This window comes from Perognathus longimembris, chromosome 2 (assembly GCF_023159225.1).
Source record: "Perognathus longimembris pacificus isolate PPM17 chromosome 2, ASM2315922v1, whole genome shotgun sequence".
Classification (NCBI taxonomy): domain Eukaryota; kingdom Metazoa; phylum Chordata; class Mammalia; order Rodentia; family Heteromyidae; genus Perognathus; species Perognathus longimembris.
The window spans coordinates 58299166-58325567 of NC_063162.1; the positions used below are offsets into that span (position 1 = coordinate 58299166).

The 26402-nt window shown below is 42.1% G+C and overlaps 1 protein-coding gene across 4 annotated transcripts in view; it reads right to left on the bottom strand.

The window, feature by feature from the left end:
• The window catches only part of Wapl (WAPL cohesin release factor), a 68327-nt gene extending 47653 nt beyond the window's left edge, over positions 1 to 20674 (bottom strand). For 2 of the 4 annotated variants that reach the window (XM_048339187.1, XM_048339186.1), the window contains exons 1-4: positions 20220 to 20673; positions 17195 to 17715; positions 4146 to 5189; positions 468 to 586 (exon numbers count right to left, since the gene is read on the bottom strand). In XM_048339187.1, the coding sequence (XP_048195144.1) occupies positions 468 to 586; positions 4146 to 5189; positions 17195 to 17693 (1662 nt within the window). In that variant the 5' untranslated portion in view covers positions 17694 to 17715; positions 20220 to 20673. Of the gene's footprint in view, positions 1 to 467; positions 587 to 4145; positions 5190 to 17194; positions 17716 to 20219 lie in introns of all 4 variants that reach the window. The other 2 variants (XM_048339188.1, XM_048339189.1) reach the window with 2 other exon arrangements.
• Between the last annotated feature and the right edge of the window lie 5728 nt (positions 20675 to 26402).

The window sequence follows — 26402 nt, forward strand, 5'->3', positions numbered from 1 at the left end:
AATGAAGAATTATTGTTCAATGGGCACAGATGAAAAACTTTTTTTTTTTTTTTTGGCCTGGGCTTGAACTTAGGGCCTGCATATAGTCCCAGATCTTCTTTTGGTCAAGGCTGGCACTCTACCACTTGAGCCACAGCACCACTCTGGCCTTTTCTGTTTACGTGGTACTGAGTTGAACCCAGAGCTTCATGCATGCTAGGCCCCAGCATTCCCAGCCCCAGATGAAAAACTTTCATGTACAGACAATAAAATAACTATAAAACACCGTGAATATACAGTTAAGCAATAAATTATGTGCACTTCATTTAATTTTTAAAACATGATTACAATGATTTTTCAAAAGGAAAAAAAAGTAGGTGTATCCTTTGAAAGACATTATCACAATGCTTGCCAGTAACTTTCCAATAAAAACTTCAGAGTTGAGCCTTCCAATAATAAATAAAAATCAAAGAAAGTGTTTTACTCACCCGTTTGGGGCCACTGAAAATCTTTCTGGTATTTTCCTTTGATTTATCTCCTTGTTTATTTGTGGGCTTCTTCACACTTTCAGGCACACCAGGCAAGTCCTCTGTAAAATCCAAGTTTTCTGAAATGGTAATCAAAACTAGCTAGCTTTCTAGTATTTCAAGTTATCTATGAGAAAACTTGACTATTTAGCATCCTGGAGGTAAAATAAATAAAAGCACCACAGAGTTGACAAATAAACCCATTCTCATCTCATGTTTCAAATACCCAGTTATTGTATATATGTTGTAGCTGTATGAAAACAACAAAAGCATTTTCCAAAATACACTTTAAATACGTAAGTCATATAGCTGCTGGATTATGTATGAACACTAACACTGACATGGTACTGTTCACAAACATACAAAACATTTTTCTAGATTCTAAAGCCACTGAATTATGTTGGTCTTAAAAGAATACTTGCTCACATCTACGAAGACTACACTGTTAAAAAAGCAAGAGTGGGATGCTGGTGGCTCACACCTGTAATCCTAGCTATTCTGGAGGCTGAAATCTGAGGGCTATGGTTCAAAGCCAGCCTGGGCAGGAAAGAAAGTGTATGAGGGCTGGGAATGTGGCCTAGTGGCAAGAGCGCTTACCTCGTATACATGAAGAAGCCCTGGGTTCGATTCCCTAGCACCACATATATAGAAAACGGCCAGAAGTGGTGCTGTGGCTCAAGTGGCAGAGTGCTAGCCTTGAGCAAAAAGAAGCCAGGGACAGTGCTCAGGCCCTGAGTTCAAGCCCCAGGACTGGCCAAAAAAAAAAAAGGAAAGGAAAGGCTTCTCTCCATTCCATCTTTTTAAATGTTTACTGCTTTACACATTATATAGATTTAAATTCCAACTTGTGGTCTATCATCTAAATGTTCTCCAATTTTCAAATGTTATTTAGTATCAATTTCAAGTTTCTGAAATTAAATGTTTATTACCCCAAGAAGTAAAAGTAACAAGACTTTCAACTGCAGATTAGCGTAATTTGTAATCCAGGTGAAATCAAGAGTTAAATTGCAACAGGACAAGAGCAAGAGGTCTGGTATTATACAGAAGCACCATATCTCAAGTGTCCAGTACAAACTTGAATTCTCCAAAAAGAATCCAGAGACAACACTGGAGAAATTTTAATAACAGACTCCCACTACACCCCCTCCCCCTCCCCGTTTCTGTTTTTGCAGTAGGAGGGTTAGCTAAGCCCCTAAGTGCTCATGAGTTTCTTTGGTTTTGCTTTATTTTGGTTGGTTTTTTTGTTGTTGTTGTTGTTTTGTTTCTCTGTATCAAGCTTGAACTCTGGGCTTCACACTTTTGTGCAGCTCAGACTGGTGCTCTACCACTTGAGGCACACCTCCCTCTGGCATTTTGATAGTTAAATGGAGACAGTCTCAGACTTTTTTGTCCAGGCTGACTTCAAACCAGTATCCAGGGGTTGGAGGAACAACTGGGAATCCTCAGATCAGCTAGCTAGCATTAAAGGCATGAACCACCCAGTGGCACTCCTGTTGGGGAACACAGCTCAGTAGTACAGCACATGCCTAACATGTTCAAGGAAAAATCTGCACCAAAAAGAACAATTCTAAATGAGCTTAACTTCTTTTAAGTTAAAAAAGCAAACTTTAGATATTTTCAAGAAAACCTACATTTCAGAAAACAATTGTATAATTCTATAAAATGACACTTCTACAACTCCAACAGGACAAAATACTTTTTTAATATAACAAGTACACCAATCCAGAAAATATAACCCAGAAGCCTTCTTCCTCACTCATGTCACCAATACACTACACCAAGTTCTTGTCAGGTAACAACTTAATAATAATGGCACAGCTAACTACTCACTAATCACTCACAATGGAGACCACTACACAAAGGACCTCATCCCTGAGCCTACAATCTTACAAAATAAACAACGCTTCTCTAATAATCCCCCCCCCCCTCAGGGCCTGAGCACTGTCCCTGGCTTCCTTTTTGCTCAAGGCTAGCATTCTACCACTTGAGCCACAGCGCCACTTCTGGCCATTTTCTGTATATGTGGTGCTGGGGAATCGAACCGACTGCTTCATGTATAAGAGACAAGCGCTCTTGCCACTAGGCCATATCCCCAGCCCTTCTCTAATAATTTTATGAAACCAATTTAAGAGGGTTTGAGACTATTTTAAATGTCCATTCATTTTGGGTGAACTACAAAAGATTTTAAATAAATTTTACTTTTCTAGTACTTTCCTCATTACCAAATGCTATCTGTATAGATCTAAAGGTCCCAAATCTAGCTTTATGTGTCTATGGCACTCCAACTTTCACACATCAAACATCAAGATATTTAGTGTTCTTGTACCACACAAAGTTTAAACTCTCAAGCACTTAGCTAGAGATGTACCTCACTCAGTGGTTTAGTTCCCAGTTAGTATTCGTAATACCTAGCTTTCCATCACTAACCACACACCCCTTCTCTATCTAGGTACTCAGGAGGCTGATATCTGAAGATCGCAGTTTGAAGCCAGCCTGGGCAGGAAAGTCAGTGAGACTCTTATCTCCAATAAACTACAAAAAAGCCAGGAGTAAAGCTGTGGCTCAAGGGATAGAATGCGGGCTGGGGATATGGCCTAGTGGCAAGAGCACTTGCCTCGTATACATGAAGCCCTGGGTTCGATTCCCCAGCACCACATATACAGAAAATGGCCAGAAGTGGTGCTGTGACTCAAGTGGCAAGCCTTGAGCAAAAAGAGAAGCCAGGGACAGTGCTCAGGCCCTGAGTCCAAGGCCCAGGACTGGCAAAAAAAAAAAAAAAAAAAAAAAAAAAAAAATCAAGGGGTAGAATGCTAGCCTTCAGCAAAAAAACTCAGGGACAGGCCCTGAGTTTAAGCCTCAGGACTGGTACACAAAAAATAGTGGTAGAGTGCTTGCCTATCATGCATGAAGTCCTGGGCTCCATTTCTCAGCACCACATAAACAGAAAAGGCCAGAAGTGGTACTGTGGCTCAAGAGCAAAAAGAAGCCTGAACACTGGTTCAGGCCCTGAGTTCCAAGCCCCAGGACTGGCAAAAAAAAAAAAAAAAAAAAAAAAAAATTTTTTTTAAATCATGCTGGTGTGTCTGGTAATCCTACTACTCAAGAGGCTGAGATGTGAGGATCTCGGTTCAGTATGGCAAGAAAGTCCATGAGACTCTTGTATCTCCAATTAACTACAAAAAAACACAAGTGGACCAATGGCTCAAGTGGTAGAGAGCTAGCCTTGAACAAAAATGCCCAAGGACAGTGCCCAGACCCTGAGTTCGAGCTCTAGGACCAGCACCCAAACACCCACATGTAGGGACAGTCCCCGAGTTCCAGAGTTCAAGCTCTAGGACACTCACACACACACGGACACAGACGCACAGACACACACACACGTGCACCCCAAAGCAATAATTATCTATATAAAATATGAAAACTACAAACCAGAATTTGATCATTCACATTACCTCTGCATAAGGTAATTTCAGATTCTAAATACATATACATACATGTACTACTAAAAGTAACAAGTACTAAATAACCAGAGAAGAAACTAAGCTGTTCATTTAAATCTGAGAAGCATTTCATGTACATGTACATATTGTACATGCACTAGCACGCACTCACACCCACACTTTTAAATAAAATTCTTACCTGAATTATTAGCACTAGTCTGACTGTCCTGGGAATTATCATTGTTTACAGGAGGAGGCTGTAAGGAGGGTGATGGAGTTGTTTTAGTTCTTTTTTTGCTGGTTTTTCGTTCCACTTGACAGTCTTCATCATCATCTTCACTTTCACTGAGGTCATCAAAGCCAAAGTACTTAATTTTGTAATTAGAACTTCCAGAACCTCCTTCATCACCTCCTGTCTCATCATGATCTTCAAAACCAAAGAATTCAAGTTTAACATCCTTTTTGGATTTTGTGTTACTAGGTCGGAACCTAGTAGTGGTCTTAGAAGTTGCAATATCAGCCTTTTTTCTGAGACGGCCAGCCTCACCTAAATCTGCAGGAGTAGATGAGGTAAATTCATCCATGCTGCGTTCCATGGTATCCTGTATGGTAACATTACACACAGACAAGCAAGATGGATGTAAAACAGTATAATCTCTAGTCCTTCCAACAGTCCCTCTAAAACTGGTCCCACAACTTACACCACCACCTTTCTTTGCCTGATTCAGGCCATCTTTATTGGATTCACTGTTTACTTTGGCTAAGGCCTGACTGGTACCATCCATTAGCTTATCAAAGTTGGAAGCTCCTTGTGAGGATTTTGACTTATTGGCCCTACAATACGTCCTACAGTTGCTTGGCCTAAGAACACTTTGCACAATGTCATCCTCCATGGCTTCATTTGTATCTTCCAAACGATTTTTTAAATCCTCATCTTTCATCTCCAAAAGAGGATCACTATCCAAACTTAAAATACAACCATCTGATCTGATATCTTCATAATCATTCTCCCATTCATATAGACCAGTTCTAACAGAGCCTTTGATTGCAGATATTTCAGATGGAGATTCTGATCCTTTTTCAAACTGGGAGTTCCAAGTATCATTTGTTTCCTTGATGTCATCAGCTTTATATCCAGAAGCCACTGTGATTTCTATGGTGGGTTTCTTAGCATTGTCTTCAGCATTTTTGTGAAAATGGTGGCTATTTTTTTCAAGGTCATCACTAAAATTCTCCATTGTATCTATAATAATAAAAATGAGTCAAAGTTTAAAAAACAAGAGTAGCATCAATATACAAGTTAATTATTTCTACATAATAATAGAGAAGCAATTAATAATTAATAATGAAATAACTGTGATAATTTCAATTGGTAAAGAAATCAATACATACCAGCTGCTATCTATCTTTTCAGTGGATATAGCTCTCCTGTTTTCTAGTAACCTCTCCCAAACATCCAAGTCCCTTAAAACAGTCACTCTAAAGCCCTTGCAAGAGATTTAAGGAATTGAATCAATTCAAAATGACATTATGAGGTTTCCAATAATAAGAATGCTTAGAAATTATTTAAGTAGAACTTAAACAAATTCAACACAATCAATCTTAACAGCACTGTTGGTATGTATGTGAAGTAAGGTACGTAAATGGTATGCCAGTTTTTTCTTGAAATCAGGCCAGTTTCAACTTTCTCTAGGTATTTCTATTCTTTCTCCTAATTCTAAAAGCCACATAACCACAAGTAAATTTTTTTTTGGGGGGGGGGGGTGTTGGGGGGTTGTTTTCTGGTCCTGGCTCTTGTCCTTGAACTTTTGTGCTCAAGACTAGCATTCTACCACTTTGAGCCACAGTTCCATAAGGCTTTCTGGTAGTTAACTGAAGATAAAGTCCCAAGGACTTTCCTGGCTGGCTTTGAACCATGATTCTCGGATCTCAGCATCCCTTGTAGCTAGGATTACAGGTATGAGCCATTGGCACCTGTCTTTTTTTCTTTCTTGCATACTTCCTTCTTTCCTTCTCATCTGCGTGCACATTTTCACACAGAGTATTACAGATTTATCAAGATTTCAAATGCAAATTTCTAAAAAGACAAGGTTAGAACCTGGTGCTGGTGGCTCAGGCCTTTAAACCTAGCTACTCAGGAGGCTGAGATATGAGGATCCCAATTCAAAGCCAGCCTAGGCAGAAAAGTCCAAGACTCTTATCTCCCAATTAATCACTAGAAAACCAGAAGTGATACTGTGGCTCAAAGTAGTGGAGTGCCAGCCTTGAGTTGTTAAAGACCTCAAGAACAGCGCTCAGGCCCTGAATTCGAGCCCGAGGACAAAAAAAAAAACCCAAAACATTGAGTAATATTATACTACCTCTAGTGGTGGCTGCTAAAAGCTGAATCTCAACACACACTAAGAGGTCCAGGAAGCACACAAAGGAGTGAGGAAGGGTGAGCAAATAAAGTCATTATATTCAATGTACACTATATAAAACTGAACTACATATAACTTAAGAGTAGAGATGGAATGGGGAAGAATGACAGAAGGGATGGCATTGACTAAGAAGCATTATATTAATAGCTTCTGGATCTAAAACTAGTTTATACACCTAATAGAAATTTAAAAATAAGAAGAGGTCCAAATGAATAGTTTCAAAATCAAGTGCATTTGTTAAATGGCAGAGATGTCAGGAAAACATTAACAAAAAGCCAGACTGGAGGTATGGTTCAAGTGGTATAGCAATATAGCCTTGAGCAAGAAAGGCTACAAGTTCAAGCCCTAGTATTGATGCTTACAGGTGTGTATACACAGGCACACGTACACATATACAAATTAGTCTAGGTGCTAGTGGTTCATGACTATAATCCTAGCTACTCATGAGGCTGAGATCTGGGGATACTGGTTCAAAGCCAGCCCAAGCAGGAAAGTCCTAACAAAAAAGCCCCATGGAGCTGCAGGTCAAGTTGTAGGGTGTTTGTTAGCCATGAGCAAAAAAGCTTAGGGACAGCATCCAGTCCTTGAGTTCAAGTCCCAGGACAAGCACAAAAAAAATTACAAAAAACAAAGATGGGCTGGCTACCAGTTGCTCATGTCTATAATCCTAGCTGTTCAGGAGGCCTGAGGTTCAGACACAGCCAGAACCTAAAAGTCAATGAGACTCATTTCCTGTGAACCAGCATAAAGCCAGAACTGGAGGTATGGCTCAAGTGGTAAGAGGGCAAATGCCAATGGAAACTGAAGCTTACTTGTATTCAAACTCCTGAATATACCCTTAAAAAAACAACAACACTAAAAACAAAGATGTTTTAGGAAGAGGGAGGCAGGGTAAGGGGAAATGAGACTAAGGGTAAAAAATCAATTGAGCCGGGCGCTGGTAGCTCACACCGGTAATCCTAGCTACTCAGGAGGCTGAGATTTGAAAGTCATAGTTTGAACCAACAGGGACAAGAAACTCCATGAGATTGTTATGAACTTTAATGAACTACTAAAAAAGCCAGAAGTGGAGCTGTGTGTGGCTCAAGTGGTTAGTATGCTAGACTTTAGCAAAAGATGCTGAGACAGCACCCAGGCCATAAGTTCAAGCCCAAGGCCATCAAGTAAGTAAAATAAAGCAAAAAAAGAGTTTATAAAACAGAAAATTTCCATGCAATTTTAAAGATAAAACAATAAGCTAGAGCCGGAGGCACAGCTCAGTGTTTAAAGCATTTATTTAGCATAGATGAGGCCTTAGATTCAATCCCTAGCACTATTAAAATAAAACAGATGGCTGACATCTGTAATCCTAGCTACTCTGGAAGCTGAGATCTGAGGATCAAAGTTGAAAGCTAGCCTGAGCAGCAAAGTCCATGAGACTCCTGTTTGCAACTAGCCACCAAAATGCTGGAAGTGGAGCTGGAAGTAGAGCTGTGGTTTAAGTGTTAGAGGGCTAGCCTGCAGCAAAAAAGCCCAGGGACAGCTCCTAGGCTCTCAGTTCAGGGCCTACTACAGAGTACATAGCCAGTGGACTACCCAGAGCAGTCCACATTAACATAAGAACCCCCCCATCTGCCATTAACTTACCCCTCAAGCTTTCACTCACTGAGTTTAACTCATGAAAGACTGAGTTAGACAACCTAGGGTCCTTTTATTTTTTTCCACCATGCCCTCTACAGAAGGATACTGATCCTCCTCTCTGCATGGCTCAGATAATCCCTTTGGGCATGGATAATAGCTTTACTGTAACTAACCAAGGTTGGGGCTTCATCCCTGTAATTTCCCTACATTTTCTCAATGCTTTTGTGAATAGCACCTTTACAGATAACGCCCCCTCCCCCACGCCCTGTATTACTCAACTTGGACTTCTCATCTGGTTCTATTTGGGACCTGGACTCACAAAGATGTAGAAGTTAAAATTATAAGGTGAGCCAAGCACAATGGCTCATGCCTGTAACCCTAGCTACACAGGAGGCTGAGATCTGATAAATGCAGTCCATGAGACTCTTATCTCCAATTAACCACCAAAAAACAACTGGAAATGGAGCTGTGGTTCAAGTAGTAGAGCCTTGAGCAAAGAAATTCAGGGACAGCATACAGGCTCTGAACTCAAGCTCCAAGACCAGCATAAAAAGTAATAACCCCCCCCACACACATATAATTTACATATATATGTAATGTATATATGTGTGTGTGAAAACAGTTTTTAATCATCTTTGAAGGTGGTGATAACAAAGTTACTCCAGAAAAAAATTTAGTGATAAAGCCAGCAAGACTCCTATCAGTTTCTCTGCTTTAAAACAAAATGAATTTTTAGTCATATACAGCACACACACACACACACACACACACACACACACACACACACACACACAAATGTAAAGATACTTGTTATCTGTAAAAAATAAGGGCAGTTATTCAGATACTTTGATCATATCCTTTTTAAAAAGGAAATTATTTAGAGATCAGAAGGAATCTGTAATTTGTTTCAATATCAAGATAAAGCTATCCTTACAGTGAGTCTGTTGTTTTAATTATATGGCTCTGAATATGAGAAAAATAAGTTCATATCAGAATGTAGCAGCACTAAATGCAAAGAAGACTATGAATGTTCCATAAATCTACTAGTTCAAATTATTCAACCTCTAAACTATACTTATCCTTCCTGTAACAGAAAATTTTAAAAGCGTTATGTAGCTCTGGTTAAGGATCAACTGATAAATAACAGGCTAAGCACAAAGAAACTAATAAAGTAACAGGCCTCTTTCTTTATCCACTTTTCTTAAAAATAATTCGACTTGCAAAACTGTTTGGTGTAAGTGAACTGAACACTTGGGGGGGGAAGGAAAGGGGGAGGAGGGAAGGGGGTATGAGGGAAAGGGTAACAAACAGTACAAGACATGTATCCAATGCCTAACGTATGAAACTGTAATCTCTCTGTACATCAGTTTGATAATAAAAATTTGAAAAAAAATAATAATTCGACTTTTATATATATACATATGTATATATATATTCTATTTAAAAATGCATTCACAGATCAACACTAATAACTCATGCCTGTAATCCTAACTGCTATGAACCTAAAATCCAGAGCATTGTGGCTCAAAGCCATCTATCTCCTTGGGAGGCTGAGACCTGAGAATTAGGATTTAAAGCCAGCCCAGGCAGTGAAGATTCTTATCTCCAATTAACCACCAAAAAAAGCCTGAAATGGAGCTGTGCCAGAGTAGCCTTGAGCAAAAAAACTCATTGACAGTTCCCAGGACCAGCACCAATAAAATAAACAAATCACCTTCAATTCTAAAATCAAAGTTGATAATTTCTTGACAAATACAACCACCAAGCTCACACAAATATTCAGTTACAGCTTTAAGTAAATGGGAAAAACATATTGGCTACAAAACCAGTCATGCAAATTAAGAGCCTATGCTATAGTTATCTCAATTATTTGGCAGGATATGTAGACTGAATCGCAGCTGGTTGGCAATGAAAGTGTGCCAAGCAGCAATATAAGTCTTCATGCACTTTTTTTCCCCAAGAGTCCAGACCAAGAAAAATGGAAATAGCCTCACATGAAAGGCAAAATAAGCCTTCTTTTACCTTTTATGCACCCCTAGATTCCAAACTTTAAAGTGTACTGGAGTTCTCTTAGAAAGGTGAACTTAGAACTAGGACTGAACAAAAAGAAGTCAGGGACAGTGCTCAGGCCCTGAGTTCAAGCCCCAGGACTGGCCAAAAAAATAAAATAAATAAAATTACATATCAGACACAGACGTTATCTGTAATACGCAGGGAGTAAAAGATAAGAGTGGATAGAATAGTGTGTAGGACAGATGGAAAAAGAGTTGCCATATATTGGACAAGGGATATAACTCAGTTTATAGGGTGCTACCATTTGTGAGACTTCGGTTCAATTGAATTCAGCATTTCCCATTGCCCGCCCCCCCCCAATTTGCCATATACTGAAGACGAGTACAAGAAGGTTTTTCACCTTCTATTTTGGTGAGGTTTTTTTTGGTTTATTCTAAGTTTATTAAAGTTTTATTGTTTCAATTGAATTAAGACATTACAGCAAAGCAGGACGTCGGTAGTTCACACCTGTAATCCCTACCTAATCAGGAGGCTGAGATCTGAGGATTACAGTTTAAAGCAAGCCAAGGCAGGAAAAGTCCATGAAACTCTTATCTCCAATTAACCACCAAAAGGCCAGAGCTGTTGCTTAAGTGCTAGCCTTGGTCACAAAAACTCAAGAGACAGCACCAAGACTGAGTTCAAGCCTTAGGACTGGCAAAAAAAAAAAGACATTGCAGGGGCTGGGAGTGGTTGAGTGCTTGTCTAGCATGCAAAAAGCCCTGGGTTGCATTCCTCAGTACCACATAAGCAGTAAAAGCTGGAAGTGGTGCTGTGGCTCAAGAGGTAAGGGTGCTAGCCTTGAACAAAAAGAAGCCAACGACAGTGCTCAGGCTCTCCAGGACTGGAAAAAAAAAAAAAAGACATTGTATCAGCTCAATCCTTCCGTAAGTTTTTAATCTTGCTGCTGGTTCCCTTAACCATCAAGAATCTGTTCAGAGGGCTGGGGATATGGCCTAGTGGCAAGAGTGCTTGGCTCGTATACATAACGCACTGGGTTCAATTCCCAAGCACCACATATACAGAAAATGGCCAGAAGTGGCGCTGTGGCTCAAGTGGCAGAGTGCTAGCCTTGAGCAAAAAGAAGCCAGGGACAGTGCTCAGGCCCTGAGTCCAAGCCCCAGGACTGGCCAAAGAAAAAAGAATCTGTTCAGAAAATGGCAACCTAATCCATCTTAATTTCTTCTCCAAATTAGTCACAATTTTCAAAAGTACTATCCCATCAAAAAGTATCTACAACAAATAATTTTAATAATGCCAAAAAAACTAATCATGTATTTCTCCATGCGAAGAAAAATATTCACTAAGCTTTTCTTGGTAGTTCATACCTGTACTCATACCTACTCAGGAGACTTTGAGGTTTCAGACCAGTCAGGGCAAAAAATAAAATAAAATAAAGATTCTCAAAACCTCATCTCAACTAACAAAAAGCAGACCTACAGCGGAAGCATAAATGTGGTCCAAGCTGACAGGAACAAAAATAGAGACCCTCTTCAAAAAATAACAAAAATAAAAGACTTGAAGATACGGCTCAAATGGTATAGAGTACCTATCTCACTATTAAGTGCAAGACCCTCTAAGTTCAAACTCCAACACTGCAAGTGTGTGTGTGTGTGTGTGTGTGTGCTTAAAATGGTGTAAAAGAGGCTGGGAATGTGGCCTAGTGGCAAGAGTGCTTGCTTCATATACATGAAGCCCTGGGTTCAATTCCCCATATTCCACATATACAGAAAACGGCCACAAGTGGCACTGTGGCTCAAGTGGCAGAATGCTAGCCTTAAGCAAAAAGAAGCCAGGGACAGTGCTCAGGCCTTGAGTCCAAGCCCCTGGACTGGCAAAAATAAATAAATAAATAAATGGTGTGAAAGAGCAGGAACATACCACTGAAAATGATACCTGGAATTTAACCTGTACACCTTGAACAAGTTGTTGATAAAATTGCCAATAAGTTCTTAAATAAAGTACTTGAACATGATTTGCAAAAGACTGCTAGGAATTGTGAGACACAGTAATCACTTTCATCTACATAGATTACAAAACTTTTATCATTCTCAGATGGGTCCCTACTTTAATAGACTTTTTGGGGGTCTTGGGAGGGGGCAGTACTGGAGATTAAACTCAGGGCTTCAAGTTTTACTTAGGCAGGTGCTCTACCACTTGAGCCACACCTCCAGCCCCTTTTGGCATTGGTTATTTACAAGATAGGGTCTTATTTTTATACTTAGGCCAGCCAGGCAGCAATCTTAATAGTGCTTCCATGTGTCAATGGGGATTTAAAGGCATACACCACTGTGCCCAGCGATTGTGCAAACAGCAGCTGGAAGAACTCATGTGTACTACTATATCCAGACACTGGTTGAGATAGTCTCAAACTTCTTTTTGTTCAGGCTGGTTTCAAACCATGATTCCACAATTCTGACTCTCATGTATGTAAGATTACAGGCAGAACCCACACATTACAGCCTCAGCCTCCAGTGGTGAGATCACAGGCATGTGACACCTTTTTATCAAAACTTAGGTTTGAGTTCCTAAACTTAAAATCAAGGCAAGAGCAACATGACAGACATAACACAAGAAAGTTCTGAGGAGACAAAGGAAAGGAAAGTCATAAAACTCAAAAATATTCTCAGAAGGGCTGGGGATATAGCCTAGTGGCAAGAGTGCCTCCCTCGGATACACGAGGCCCTAGGTTCGATTCCCCAGCACCACATACACAGAAAACGGCCAGAAGCGGCGCTGTGGCTCAAGTGGCAGAGTGCTAGCCTTGAGCGGGAAGAAGCCAGGGACAGTGCTCAGGCCCTGAGTCCAAGGCCCAGGACTGGCAAAAAAAAAAAATTCTCAGAAGTATGAAACAAGCTTACAAATATATGAAGTCATTTTTAAGAGCAAGTGATTAATACACATTTAGTATAGGATAAAGCTACAGTGGAAATTAAGTCTGCTAGAATCCTAGTCCTCTCCAAGGAATTACAGTTCCCTTTGCAATAAGTGTAACTGTAAAGGTGGAAACGGTCATGGTCTTGAGCATCAATTGACTGTACATTTTCTTCTCACAAATGGTGAGACGATCAGCCTCAAACCTCCAACTTAGCTACATTAGATTTTTATAGTATCGATTATCTCTTCTAAAGAAAGGTGCTTTCAGTTCACACTAACTTTCAATAGAAGCTTGGACATACACAAAGACATCATCTTGTCAAAGCTACATAGAGCAGTTGCTTCCTAGGAGTATTTAACTTCTGTGTTCCTATTCCCCCTTACCCTAAGAATTCATCCTTGTTAGTAAGTACACTCTGTCACCAGATTCTCTGCTGGACAGTGGTACCCCGGGCTCCATAACCACTTCCTCAGCTTCATCTTTCCTTCTCCCAGCCCACCCATCCCATGCTGGGACAGCATGAAATAGCGGAAAGACCACAGTATAACTCAAATGTTACAGTACAGCTAGAACCCAGGCCAGAGTTTGACAAATGGTAGATGCTCATAACATGTTGAGAAAACCAATGAATTAATCTCATTCCAATTCAGTTACTAGCTAGTAAGCAGTTGCCTAACTTGTTCAAGCTTCATTCTTGAAAATGTGAGGACAGCTGGGCACCAATGGCTCAAGCCTGTAATCGTAGCTACAGGAGGCTGAGATCTGAGGGTCAAAGATCAAAACCAACCCTGGCAGGAAAGTACTCATGAGACTCTTATCGCCAATTAACTGCCAGAAAACCAGAAGTGGTGCTGTGGCTCAAAGTGCTAGTCTTGAGCAAACAAGCTCAAGGACAGCACCCAGGCCCTGAGTTCAAGACCCACAATGGACCTAAAACTAAAAATAAATAAAAATAAAGTGAGAGGAGCTCAGTTAAAATTCATTTTTGCTGAAAAGATTCAGGGCCATAATACATTTTAAGGAAGCAACCTGGAAAGTTTTCATGTTCTGTTTTGTAATGAAAATGTAACCAAAGCTTAACTTAAGAACAATGCTTCAAAAAAAATGTGGGCAAATGAGTAAAGACAGCCAAATCAGAATTAAACCAGAGGATTAAGGATATAACAGCTGGCTCATCCCTCATCTAAGAGGAAGAAAAGAAAAAAATTCTTAGCATTTTTAGTAAAACTATGCAAGATATACTCCATTACACTGTTTGATATGCCTTGTATTAAGCTTCAAAAGTATAAATTCCTTTTAAGAACTCAGTACTGGGCTGGGAATATGGCCTAGTGGCAAGAGTGCCTGCCTCAGATACACGAGGCCCTAGGTTCGATTCCCCAGCACCACATATACAGAAAACGGCCAGAAGCGGCGCTGTGGCTCAAGTGGCAGAGTGCTAGCCTTGAGCGGGAAGAAGCCAGGGACAGTGCTCAGGCCCTGAGTCCAAGGCCCAGGACTGGCCAAAAAAAAAAGGCGGAAGAGGAACTGAGGCTTAAGTGAAAGAGCACTTGCCCTGAACACAAAAGCTCAGGAACAGTGCCCAGGCCATGAGCTCAAGCCCCAGGACCAGCCAAAAAAAAAAAAAAAAAGGATTCCAGTACTATGGCTGACCCAAGTGGGTCACACCTGCAATTCTAGTTACTCAGGAGGTTGAGATTTGGAAGACTGCTGTTGAAAGCCAGCTGGGGCAGAAAAGCTTGAAAGATTTCCATCTCCAATTAATCAGCAAATTGCTGGAATCCAGAGGCACACTCAAGTGGCAGAGTGCCAGCTATGAGTATGCAAGCTGAGGGAGACTCAGAGCCTCCTCCTGAGAGTCCACTTACCAAAAAAAAAAAAAAATCAGTACCACGTTTTGTCTTTACTTCCTTTCAAATTACAATTTTATATATCTACTCATTATCACTAAACCTAGCCAAGAAGTAGAGAACTAAGATCACTTCAACTGCAATGGTCTTTCCCTATTGCTGATGAGGTACTAACATTCTCCTTCCATCCCAACGTCCTCCAATTTTAGCTCTCCATTCTTTTTGTTACTTGCCCATACCTTTTTAATTCTGGACACTGTCATTGAGCTTTTTTGTTCAAGGCTAGCATGCAACCCCTTAAGCCATAGCTCCACTTACAGCTTTTTGCTGCTTAACTGGAGATAGGATTCATGGATTTTCCTGCCCAAGGGCTGGCTTCAAATATAGGTCCTCAGATCTCAGCTTCCTGAGTAGCCAGAATTACAGGCATGGGCCAAATGTGCCCAACTTAAGGTTTATTTCTTTTCTTTTTTCTTTTGGTGGTAGTACTGGGGTTTGAACTCAAGGTTTCACACTTGCTAATAAGCAAGCAGTTCTATGTAGTATGTGAGTCACAATTCTAGCACCCAGTATCATTTATTCTAAGCCCCAAATCCCTTACACAGTAGGAAATGACTGGCAAATGTATTATTTCATCAAACAATACTAGATGCCATATTTACAATTAACCTTCTAAAAAATACAACCAGTGCGTCTGGGAATGTGACTTAGTGGTAGAGTGCTTGCCTAGCATGCACGAAACACTGAGTTCCATTCCTCAGTACCACATAAACCTAAAAACCCAGAAGTAGTGCTATGACTCAAGTAGTATGGCACTAGTTGAGAACAGAGAGGCTCAGGGACAGTGCCCAGGCCCTGAGTTCAAGCCCCAGGACTGGCCAAAATAAATAAATTTAAAAAACTAGTTTTGAGCTGGGTACCAGTGGTTTGCGCCTGTAATCCTAGCTATTCAGGAGACTTGAGATCTGATGATTATGGTTCAAAGCAAGCCTAGACAGCAAAGTCCATGAGATTTTTTATTTTCAGTTAACTACCAAAGAAGCCAGGCATGGAGCTGTGCCTAGACTAAGTGCAAGCCCCAGGACTGCGCCCCAAAAAAGGTTTTCAAAATCTAATGCAAGGGGCTGGGAGTATGGCCTAGTGGGAGAGTGCCTGCCTCGCATAACATGAAGCCCTGGGTTCGATTCCTCAGCATCACATATATAGAGAAAGCCAGAAGTAGCACTATATGGCTCAATAGGTAGAGTGCTAGCTGAGCAAAAAGAAGCCAGGGACGGTGCTCAGGCTCTGAGTTCAAGCCCCAGGACGGCCCCCCCCAAAAAAATTAAAGTCAAATATAACTAGTTATCCCAATGTTGTTGTTTTTTAAATCTAATGCAAGATACTATTGGCCCAAAGACTCCAAACTAATCTGACTTTGCAATAAAGAGAAATTCTTTAATGTTTCTTCTCATATCTACTGAATTACTTTTAAAAGATAGTTTAATATTCCTAAGTAATCCTCATGTCATTGTTATTATCCTCTCATTGTTATTATCAGTAACCATCAACTTTCCAACAGTAATAGAAACAAGATACTATGCAATCCTAACAAAACAGATATTTTTTTTTTTTTTTTTTTTTTTTTTTTGGCCAGTCCTGGGCCTTGGACTCAGGGCCTGAGCACTGTCCCTGGCTTCTTCCCGCTCAAGGCTAGCACTCCGCCACTTGAGCCACAGCGCCGCTTCTGGCCGTTTTCTGTATATGTGGTGCTGGGGAATCGAACCTAGGGCCTCGTGTATCTGAGGCAGGCACTCTTGCCACTAGGCTATATCCCCAGCCCAAAACAGATATTTTTAGTTGGAACTATGGGCAGGGATTCATGAAATACCATTCTAAAATATGCCACGTAATATGTCTAGAAACACTAATATCTAAATTGTTCGATTACAAGTTCAACCTGATTGATTTCTTTAAAGGTCTTGGGGGTGGAGGTGTGGCTCAGTTGGTAGAACACTAGCCAATGAGCAAAAGTATCAGGTACGAGTTGGAGGATGCTAAGAAGTTTGAGTCCTGGTCCCAGACCAAAAGATAAAGTTCTTAAACCTTTCACAAAAGTATAGTTTACATTAATTATTAAGAAATGTAGGCTGGGAATATGGCCTAGTGGCAAGAGTGCTTGCCTCATATACATGAAGCCCTGGGTTTGATTCCCCAGCACCACATATATAGAAAACAGCCAGAAGTGGCGCTGTGGCTCAAGTGGCAGAGTGCTAGCCTTGAGCAAAAAGAAGCCAAGGACAGTGCTTAGGCCCTGAGCTGAAGGCCCAGGACTGGCAAAAAAAAAAAAAAGAAATGTATATACACATATACTTTAAAATACAAATTGTTTAAGTAAGTGACTTGCAAAAAGCTCTTTTGGCTCATCATAAAGAAAATAAAAACTTACCTGAAACCATTAATTTAGCACAGCTACTTTTGCTTGTACTATCTTCTAGGGTTCTGTTGGTGCTTTTTTCTTTGCCAAGCACAGCATCCTCCAAAGGTAAGCTTTTATGGGAAACAGCACTGTCTTCACTCACCACACTACTAATTTTGCTGTTGGTTTCAAGTTCAGAAGTGACTTCTTCCAGCTGAGCAGCTTCACCAGAGTCCGAAAAAGAGGAACTCTTACCCTGAACTAAATTCTTTGAAGAAACTGGTAGAGACTCATCATCACTATCAAATCCAAAAGGATCTCCAGTATTTTCTTCTTCTACTTTAGGTTTCTTCGGAATTTCTTGGACATCTGGTTTGAAATTGGGCCGCTTCTGCCCTAATTTAGCCATAAATGTGGTTTCTCCCCATTTTGTGCTAAGGGTGGTCCGTTTGTTGGAAAAGACTTCATCAAATTTGGAACTGCCATTGCCTCCTTTCCTACTATATGTTTTTCCAAATCGGGATGTCATTTTTACACCTGTTTCATATTCCCTATAGGAAGGGAGGGGAAATGAAGAAAACATACAATTACAAAATAATTAACAAATATTAGTCACTTCAAAACCTAGGAATTCTCCTGTAACTTTTCAGCATTCAGTATATGAACCTTTAGGAATGGTTAAACATGAGAACGGAATGAAGACAGATCCATTTTTCACTCTACATGCTTCTACTTGTCATTTTTTACAGTGTGTACTTCTATGTGACTGACAAAAGTACAAAGGCTTAGTGACTGCCCAACTTGCTATCTGAGAAACTAACTTACAGTGAGGCATTTTTTTCCAAGTTCAAAACGAATTGTCACTATTCTCATACACATTTTTACCATAAAAATAATCTAAACAAGGTAATTATTAATAAGATCTTAAGTACTAAATGTATTTTTCTCCAGGATCTTGAGAATGTCAGATAGTTCACTAAACTTAGTTCTACAGCACTTATTCAAGAAAAAAAGGGGTTACAACTTGCAGTTTTTAAATCAAACTAGAAGATTCTAATTTTTGGTCTAAGGTAATTGGAGCTATGACTTGAAAAATATTCCTTAGATGGTCATCTCCTTGTTCTACCTGCCTTGTCCCTATAGTGCTGTGCTCATTAATAGAGTGACATTTTCAGGAGCTGGAAAACTCTAGCACATCACAGTAGCCCATGAATTAATATTGTAAGAACCACTTATCCTTCATTTTCCTCTTTGATAAATAAATGGCCAATCCACCTTATTTACCTACACAATAACAGCAGAAAAAAATTCCAGTGAAGTAAATTGAGAGATAAATACTTTAATATTATATTGTATTCTTAGTACAATAAATTCTTATTCATTTCTTAACACTTCCAAATTTAAATATCGAGGTAACTTGGCAGGGGGTTAAAAGTGCTTAGAAGCTTGAAAAAAAATCTTCATTGCTTTGAAACAACAATGGAACTTTATTTGGGCTATACCTTTGAGTATGTTTTGATCTACAGTTTTACAAATATCTTCTCTTTATTAATCTAAATTCTAAACAACTTATTCTTCACTGCTCAACTTAGTTTAGCCTATCACTAATCTTGATATCTATTCTTGGTAAGCCAATTCTAATTTGTCCAAATAGACATCTGGTGAAAAGTTTTCCTGAGGGAGATCTATGTTCCCTTCTGCTGTAGACATAACAAGTTTTGCAAGCTAATAAACAAAAGGAAAGTATAGTGGGCAGCTACTAAAGACAACAAAATAAGGTGTTTCTTCAAGGATATAAAGCTGAGATCTGGGGGCCTACATTTACACATATAACAACAAAGCTCAAGTGTTTTAGATACATGTAACAGGTAATCATCTAAAAGCGCTGACTAAAGGCCCAACCAAAAATCTAGATTTGAGCTCCTCTAGGCAAACACCAGAAAGACTCAGTGTAAAAAATGGTCCTAAAACCACAAAGCATTCACTGTGGAAGGCTTAAAGTCTGCAGAAGAATATTTGATACTAAGGAGTTATTTTCAGCACGATAAGAAAATGTGGTTGCTTTTTTAAGAGCCCATGTCTTTCACAAATACATACTGAAACATTGATGTAGTAATCTCGGCAATTGTCCAACAGTAAGGAATCGTGTGTAAATGGAACAAATTTGGTTTAGTTAGTAACTGTTGAACCCAAGCCACAGGAGAAACATGGAAGTTCATTATATAATATCTCCTACTTTTGATTGCCTTTATCGTTTCCCATCATGTTTAATTTTTTTTAATTCAAAATCACTATAATGGCACTGCCTAAGCAAATACAAAGCATAAATGCGCAGGGATATTTGACATTATATTTTAAATGTATTTCAAATACAGAGGCTATAAATCGTACTCAGGCGTCAAACTCCAAAAGACTGTCCTAACTATAAAGGAAGGCATGATTCACGACTGAGCCTTTTCGGTCTTTGGGCCTTTGCTTCAGCCCAAAGCCAGGTCGAATTTTGAGAGAAGTGCGCTTGGGATCCAGGAGGGGGGTGAGGGAGGTCCTGACATTTAACTCGCATCGAAATCTAGTTTTTTAGGACTCCTAGTAAGGAGGGAGGGTGGAAGGGGCCACCAGACCCGGGGAGAAGTCCTCACCTGGAGCCGGCGGGGGCGCCGCGGGAGGCGGAGGGAGAAGCCGGCCTCCGCGGGCTAGACGCTCACCCAACTTTTCTCCTCCCCACCCCCACCGCCCAGGAAAGGGATGTCGCTCCGACGCCCCGGAAGCCTCTGCCACCGAATCCCTCGGGCTTCGACGACAAGGGGAGAGGCGGGGGAAGAGACTCGGGACTGAAACCTAGACCCGACAACCGGGCACTAGGGAGAAAAGTCAATCAGCGGCCGCCCGGAAAAAGAACTCGAGAGAAGGGAAATAAAAGAGGGAGTGAGAAGAGTTCCTCTGGTGGCACCCCTAACCCAACTTCCTCGGAGGCCGAGTGGTCCACGAGACTTTCTCCGCCCCGTCTCCCCCGACCCGACCCGACCCGCTCCGGGCCTAAGCCGCCCTCACTCACCCTCGGCGCCTGGCGGGTGCTCTGGCCTCGGGCCGCCTCCGCCTCTCCCGCTCCCGACAGCCCACGGGCGAACGCGGGAGCCCCGCGCGGGACAAGAGGGCCGACCGGCGCGCCTAGGGAGGCCGGGGCTCCGCCACCGTCACAACCCGCGTCCCCGCTGGGGTAAATAGGAAGCCCGGCGGGCGAGGGGGGGAAGGAGGGAGCGGCGGCCCCGCAACTTCCCTCCCGGCTTCGAGCGCCGCCGGCCGGGCCGGGCTTAGGCCTCCCTGATCGCAGCGTCTGGGGCCGGGGCCGAGCTTGCTACGTGCTCCCGTGGGACCGCCACCTTCTCCTGCGTCGCCGTCTCCGCCGGTGAATGGTCAGCGCTGGAGTTTGAACAGGGCCCTGAACCATCTCAACGCCATTTGCGCTCCCGACCCCCCCACCTCCTTCCTCCAACAGCCGCTCGCTCCGTCACTGCGCTTCCCACCGGCCCCGCGCGGCCACCGACCCCACAGCCAATCGCACGGCCGCTTACTCAAACAGCCGCGCAGGCGCCGCGCCCCGCACGCGCCGGCGGCCGCCATTGGCTCTGCCTCAAAGCCCGACGGGAGTTGTAGTCCCGGTCCGCGAGGTCACGGTACCAAAGAGCCCCGCGCGGGAGCTGGCGATGGTCTCCCCAATAGTGATCAGGAGCTCCGTCCGCGGGGGCTCAGGTGCCAGCTCCGGCTCCAGCTCTTGGCCCCTCCAAGAGACGCAGGTGGCACGGGAGAGGGCCGAGGGTGCGGTGCAGGCAGCTGTGTCAATCGTTTCCCCTCTAGGGACCGGCCGGTGTCTGGGGACAGCGGGTGGTGGCAGCTGCGCCCGCGCCTCCGCCGCGAGGATCCGGCAGGCGGGGACCTCAGCGATGCCTTGGGCCGGGCCTGCGGAGGCGCTTGCCCAGCGCAGGTAACGACCACCGGAACCCGAAGGCGGAGGACACGGGTCCCCTCGCGGCCACCGTGTCCTTCTCGGCCACCGCGCCCGCCTCGTTCAAAGATTTCCACGCGCGCTCTCCAACTCGCCTGTCCCCACTCTCAAGTTCCTCCCAGTCTCTAACAGGACCCCCAGAATAGGTTGTCTGTCATTAAGAAACTATCGTTGACCTTGTTAGGTATAATAGTGGTAATGTGGTTTTAAGTTAAAAGAAGGGGGAAAAAAAGACAAAAGACGAATTAAAATGTTGAGCGATATTATGATCCGGGGAAAGACAAGAATAAGTTAAGCTATGGGGTTGTTTTTCCCTGTTGGCGCAGCCAGATGCCTACACAGGCGAGATGCATCAGACAGTCCCTGCCTTCGTGTTATCTTGAAATTTTCCGTAATTTTCTAGTTAAACGGGATGCTGGTGGCTGACGCCTGTAATCTTAGCTACTCAGGAGGCTGAGATCTGAGAATTGGGGTTCAAAGTCAGCCCGGGCCTGGAAGGTCCATGAGACTGGTATCTCCAATTAACCACCAAAAAGCTGAAAGTGGAGCTGTGGGTAAAGTGGTAGAGCGCTAATCTTGAACAAAAAAGCTCAGGGATGGCGAAGAAATGGACAAAGGATTGCCCTGGGAGGGGAGAGGCAATAGAACTATTTTTTCACTACACAGAGTTCTTTTTCTGCCCTAAACTGCACCAGTTTCCCCTAGGACAGGGCCTCTATAGCCTGGATTTTGGTCTGCTGATGATGAAGACTCCCCTGGGAAATTAACAAACTAGTAATTGTTTTCAGTGAAGGCCCCTTTCCCCTTTCTTCACAAATGGATAATTTGCTTTGCATACATACAGAATTTTCTGGTTGCTTCCAATATAGTTGGGGAAATTCAGAGAAATTCTCTAAAGAGACAGTAGTTCCAGGATCCATGCCAGTGGCTCACAGCTTGTAATTCTAGCTACTCAGGAGGTTGAGATCTGAGGATCTGCCAGTCTGGGCAGGAATGTCCTTGAGACTCTTTAGTTAATCAACAACAACAAAAAAGCAGGAAGTGAAGCTGTGGCTCAAAGGTAGAGCTCCCTGGAGTGGAAAAAGCTCAGGGACAGAGACTAGGCCAGGCCTTGAGTTCACATCCCAGTTGAGGCACACACACAAAAAAACCTGGAAGTGCAGGTCAATTGTAGAGGCTTCCCTAGACAACCATTTTGATTCCTGGGGAGTGGGGAAGAAGAGAACAAAACCCTGAACCTTTTCCCTATAGGACATGTGCAATTTCCCTAACACCTTCTTAGCTTATGGGGGTGACAGTCTGACTTCCACTGTGGTGGTATTCACAGGACTGTTTTATTTGGGTCAGTTTTGTCTTTTTTTTTTTAATCAGCAGCTTAGGATCTCATTTTGTTTGAAGATGGCTGGCAGAGGTGCAGGCTGCACTTACTATAATTATTTAGATGACATGGTGGTAGATGCTAATTAAAGAGTAATTATCATCAGAAGCAAAAGGTAAGATCAAAAAGGCAGAAAAGGTGGAGAGACAATTGCAAGATACTCCTGTAGGGGAGTGCTGTGAATCTTCCCAGACCAAAGGATGTATTTATTAGGCCTGGCCTTGCTGGTTGCTGGGTACTTGGCAAGCTCAGTAATACTGCACAAATCTGAAGGGGGAAGTGGATCCATGTTAAAAGAAATAGTCTTTAGAAGCCTTTTGAGGGCATTTTGTGTGATGGTTGTGTTCATGGCATTTAGTTGTGTCAGATTCCTGCCACCCAAAGACAGATCTTGAATCAGCATCAAGGCATAACCCATGAGCTTGCTGGGAAGGGATCATTCCTGGCCCCATCCCAACTCCTGAAATCAGAACTTGCACTTTAGTGGAATTTCCCCAGGCAATTCACATTTTAAAATTAAAACACTGATTTAAAGGGTATTCATAGGGGCTGAGAATGTAGCTTAGTGGTAGAGTGCTTGCCTAGCATGCATGAAGCCCTGGGTTCAACTCCTCAATGTGACATAAACAGAAAAAGCCAGAAGTGGCACTGTGGCTAGCTTTGAGCACAGAGAGGCTCAGGGACAAAACCCAGGCCCTGAGTTCAAGTCCCAGGACTGGCAAAAAATAAAAGTGTTCCCGTAGGAATAATGGAGAATGGTAGAGGAGTATGAGTCTGATCAAGATATGTTATGTGCATATATGTGGACATGTACAACTAATTGATGCTAATAAAAAATGAAAAAGCATACCAATAGTATTTGACAAAGATCTAATTTTTGTTTGGATGAGAAAGGGAAAGGAAGGGCTGGGGATATGGCCTAGTGGCAAGAGTGCTTGCCTTGTATGCATGAAGCCCTGGGTTCGATTCCCCAGCACCACATATAGAAAACGGCCGGAAGTGGCGCTGTGGCCCAAGTGGCAGAGTGCTGGCCTTGAGCAAAAGGAAGCCAGGGACAGTGCTCAGGCCCTGAGTCCAATGCCCAGGACTGACCAAAAAAAAAAAAAAAAAAGAGAGAGAGAGAGAGAGAAAGGGAAAGGAGAAGTTTTAAGAACCTACCATGAAACTCATTGTGGTAGGTATGTGTATAATCCCAACACTTGGAAGGCTAAGGTAGGAGAACTCAGAGTTCCAGACTAATCTGGGCTACATAGTGAGACACTATAAAAAATTGATAGGCAGATAGGCAGACAGACAGAGATAGATGATAGAGGAAACTAATCAACGGTGCTGGGAATATGGCTTAGTGGTAGAGTGCTTGCCTTGCATGCATTAAACCTTGGGTTCGATTCCTCAGCACCACATAAAAAGAAAAAGCCAGAAGTAGCTCTGTGGCTCAAGTGGCAGAGTGCTAGCCTTGAGCAAAAAGAAGCCAGGGACAGTGCTCAGGCCCTGTGTCCAAGTCCCAGGACTAGCAAAAATATAACAAACCTAGTCAAGGGTGCTTGGGGGTGGAGCATGTGCAAGGCCCTGGATTCAATTCCTAGCACCAGGAAAAACAAAAGCAAAGTGGGGGGGGGGGGGCGGCCAGGGGCAGCGGCTCACACCTGTCATCCTAGCTACTCAGGAGGTTGAGATCTGAGGATTGCTGTTTGAAGCCAGCATGGGCAGGAAAGTCTGTGAGACTCTTATCTCCAATAAACTACTCAGTAAAAGCCAGACGTGGTGCTATGGCTCAAGTGGCAATAGCACCCAGGCTCAGTTCAAGCCCCAAGACCAGCACACACACAAAAAGAACAAAAGCAAATTTGTGCCTAGAACACATAGTCTCCCTGATATGTGGATGTTGGGGGGATGGGGGGAGAGAACAGTAGAGGTCGTGTCTGTAAAATAAATTCTTTTTCAAATGGTATTTCTACACGTTTTGGTAAGCGACTTTACATCATGTCTCTAAAACCAAACAACTACTAAATAAACATAAAAAGGTCTAGGATAGACTTAGTAGAGAATCACAATAGCTCAACAGCTATGTATACATGGTTATATAAGATGAGGCTAAGCAAAATGAACTCCAAGAGATGGAAACTGGAGGATTTTTATTGTCGCTATGTTTAATGGACTAGGTGAATTTCCTATGGGGTACCCCCTGAGGTCACTGTATATAATTTTAGTACACTAGATATTTTATATATGTTTATTTGCGCTAGGGAAGGGAAAGAAAAATGAGGGAGGGTATAACAAATGAGGACAAGAAATGTACTCACTGCCTTATTATGTAACTGTAACCCCTGTGTACATCATCTTGACAATAAAATTTAAAAAGAAAAAGCAAATTTGTAAATACATATTAAGTGTTAAGCTAGGCTCACCAGGGGCCTCTTTGGTGTCTCAGACTGTCCTACTTTACAGGCAAAGAAATAGAAATGTATTTAAGGTGTTACTGAGGATAGAGTCCATCTTTTTCTTAATTATTAGATATCCATTAGTACTTCTGGACATGCTTGGATTTGGTAGAAAGTAATACATGAAGCCAGATTTTATGACACTTACCTGTAATCCTAGCCATTGAAAGGCCAAGAGAGCAGAATCATGACTTTGCCACCACCTGGACTATATAGCAACACATTGTAAGAAAAAGAAGTGATGAGTTGGTGGCTTGCATCTATAATTCTAACTGTTCAGAAGGCTGAGATCTGGAGGATAGATTTCAAAGCCAACCCAGGCAAAAAAAAGTCCTCAAGACTCCATCTCTAAAATAGCCAGCAAAGAACTAGGAAGGGATAGTAGAGCAACAATTGAGCAAGCAAGCCAAGGCTTTGCATTCAAATCCCAGGATTGCAAGAAAAATAAATAAAAAGATTGATTCATAATTTAGTAAGTATTGGGTGTAAGACTATGAAACTTTAAATTCTAAATATTCAGGGGAGCAATACTAGGCCTTTACACCCCTACTAATGATTGATGGACCCTTTCTACTTGTAGGGCTTTTTGTTTCCTTTTCTTTTTTCCTTTTCTTTTTTATTTTGCCAGTACTGGAATTTGATCTTTTTGTACCCCACCCCCTTGTTATCAGCCCTGGGGCTTGAACTCAGGGCCTAAGCACTGAGCTTTTTTTCTCAAGGCTAGCACTTTACCATTGGAGCCACAACTCCACTTGTGGCTTTTTTGTCATTAATTGGAGGTAAGAGTTGCAGAGCTGGCTTTGAACTGTGATCCTAAGTCACCAGTACCCAGCAAGCCTTGAAATTTCTCGGTTGGCATTCTACCACTTGAGCTATACTTTGAACCCTGCTTTTTGCTGATTATTTCAGAGCTGGAATCTCCAGGACTTTTCTCCCTGGGTTGTCTTTGAGTTATGATCCTCTAGCTTTCAGCCTCCTCAGTAGCTAGAATTATAAGCTAAGCCACCTGTACCTGGCTTTTCTCTATTTCTTCACCTATTTTAAACCATTGCATCCACTCCCAAATGTTCACTGTCCCTTATCTATTTTTTACCAAGTCATTTATTTCCTCATCTCACTAATCTTCTTTTTCATGTCTGTCTCCCCTATGAGGATGGGCAGAAATCTGTACCTGTCTTGTCTTCCATATCCTTAACACCTGGAAGCCCCTCTACAGGTGCTCAATAAAGATGTGTTGACTAAAGTCACCCATTTCTTTCCTTCTTTGGAAGGAAAGTGACTTGAAACTAACAATAGTTGTAAATAACAAAGATGGCTCCTCCCTAAATTATTATGATTTCCCCTAGGGAGAGAGAAGGATGCTTTCTGAAATTACCTTTTGTTCTTTCAAAGTATATGTTTTCATTCTGAGAACTG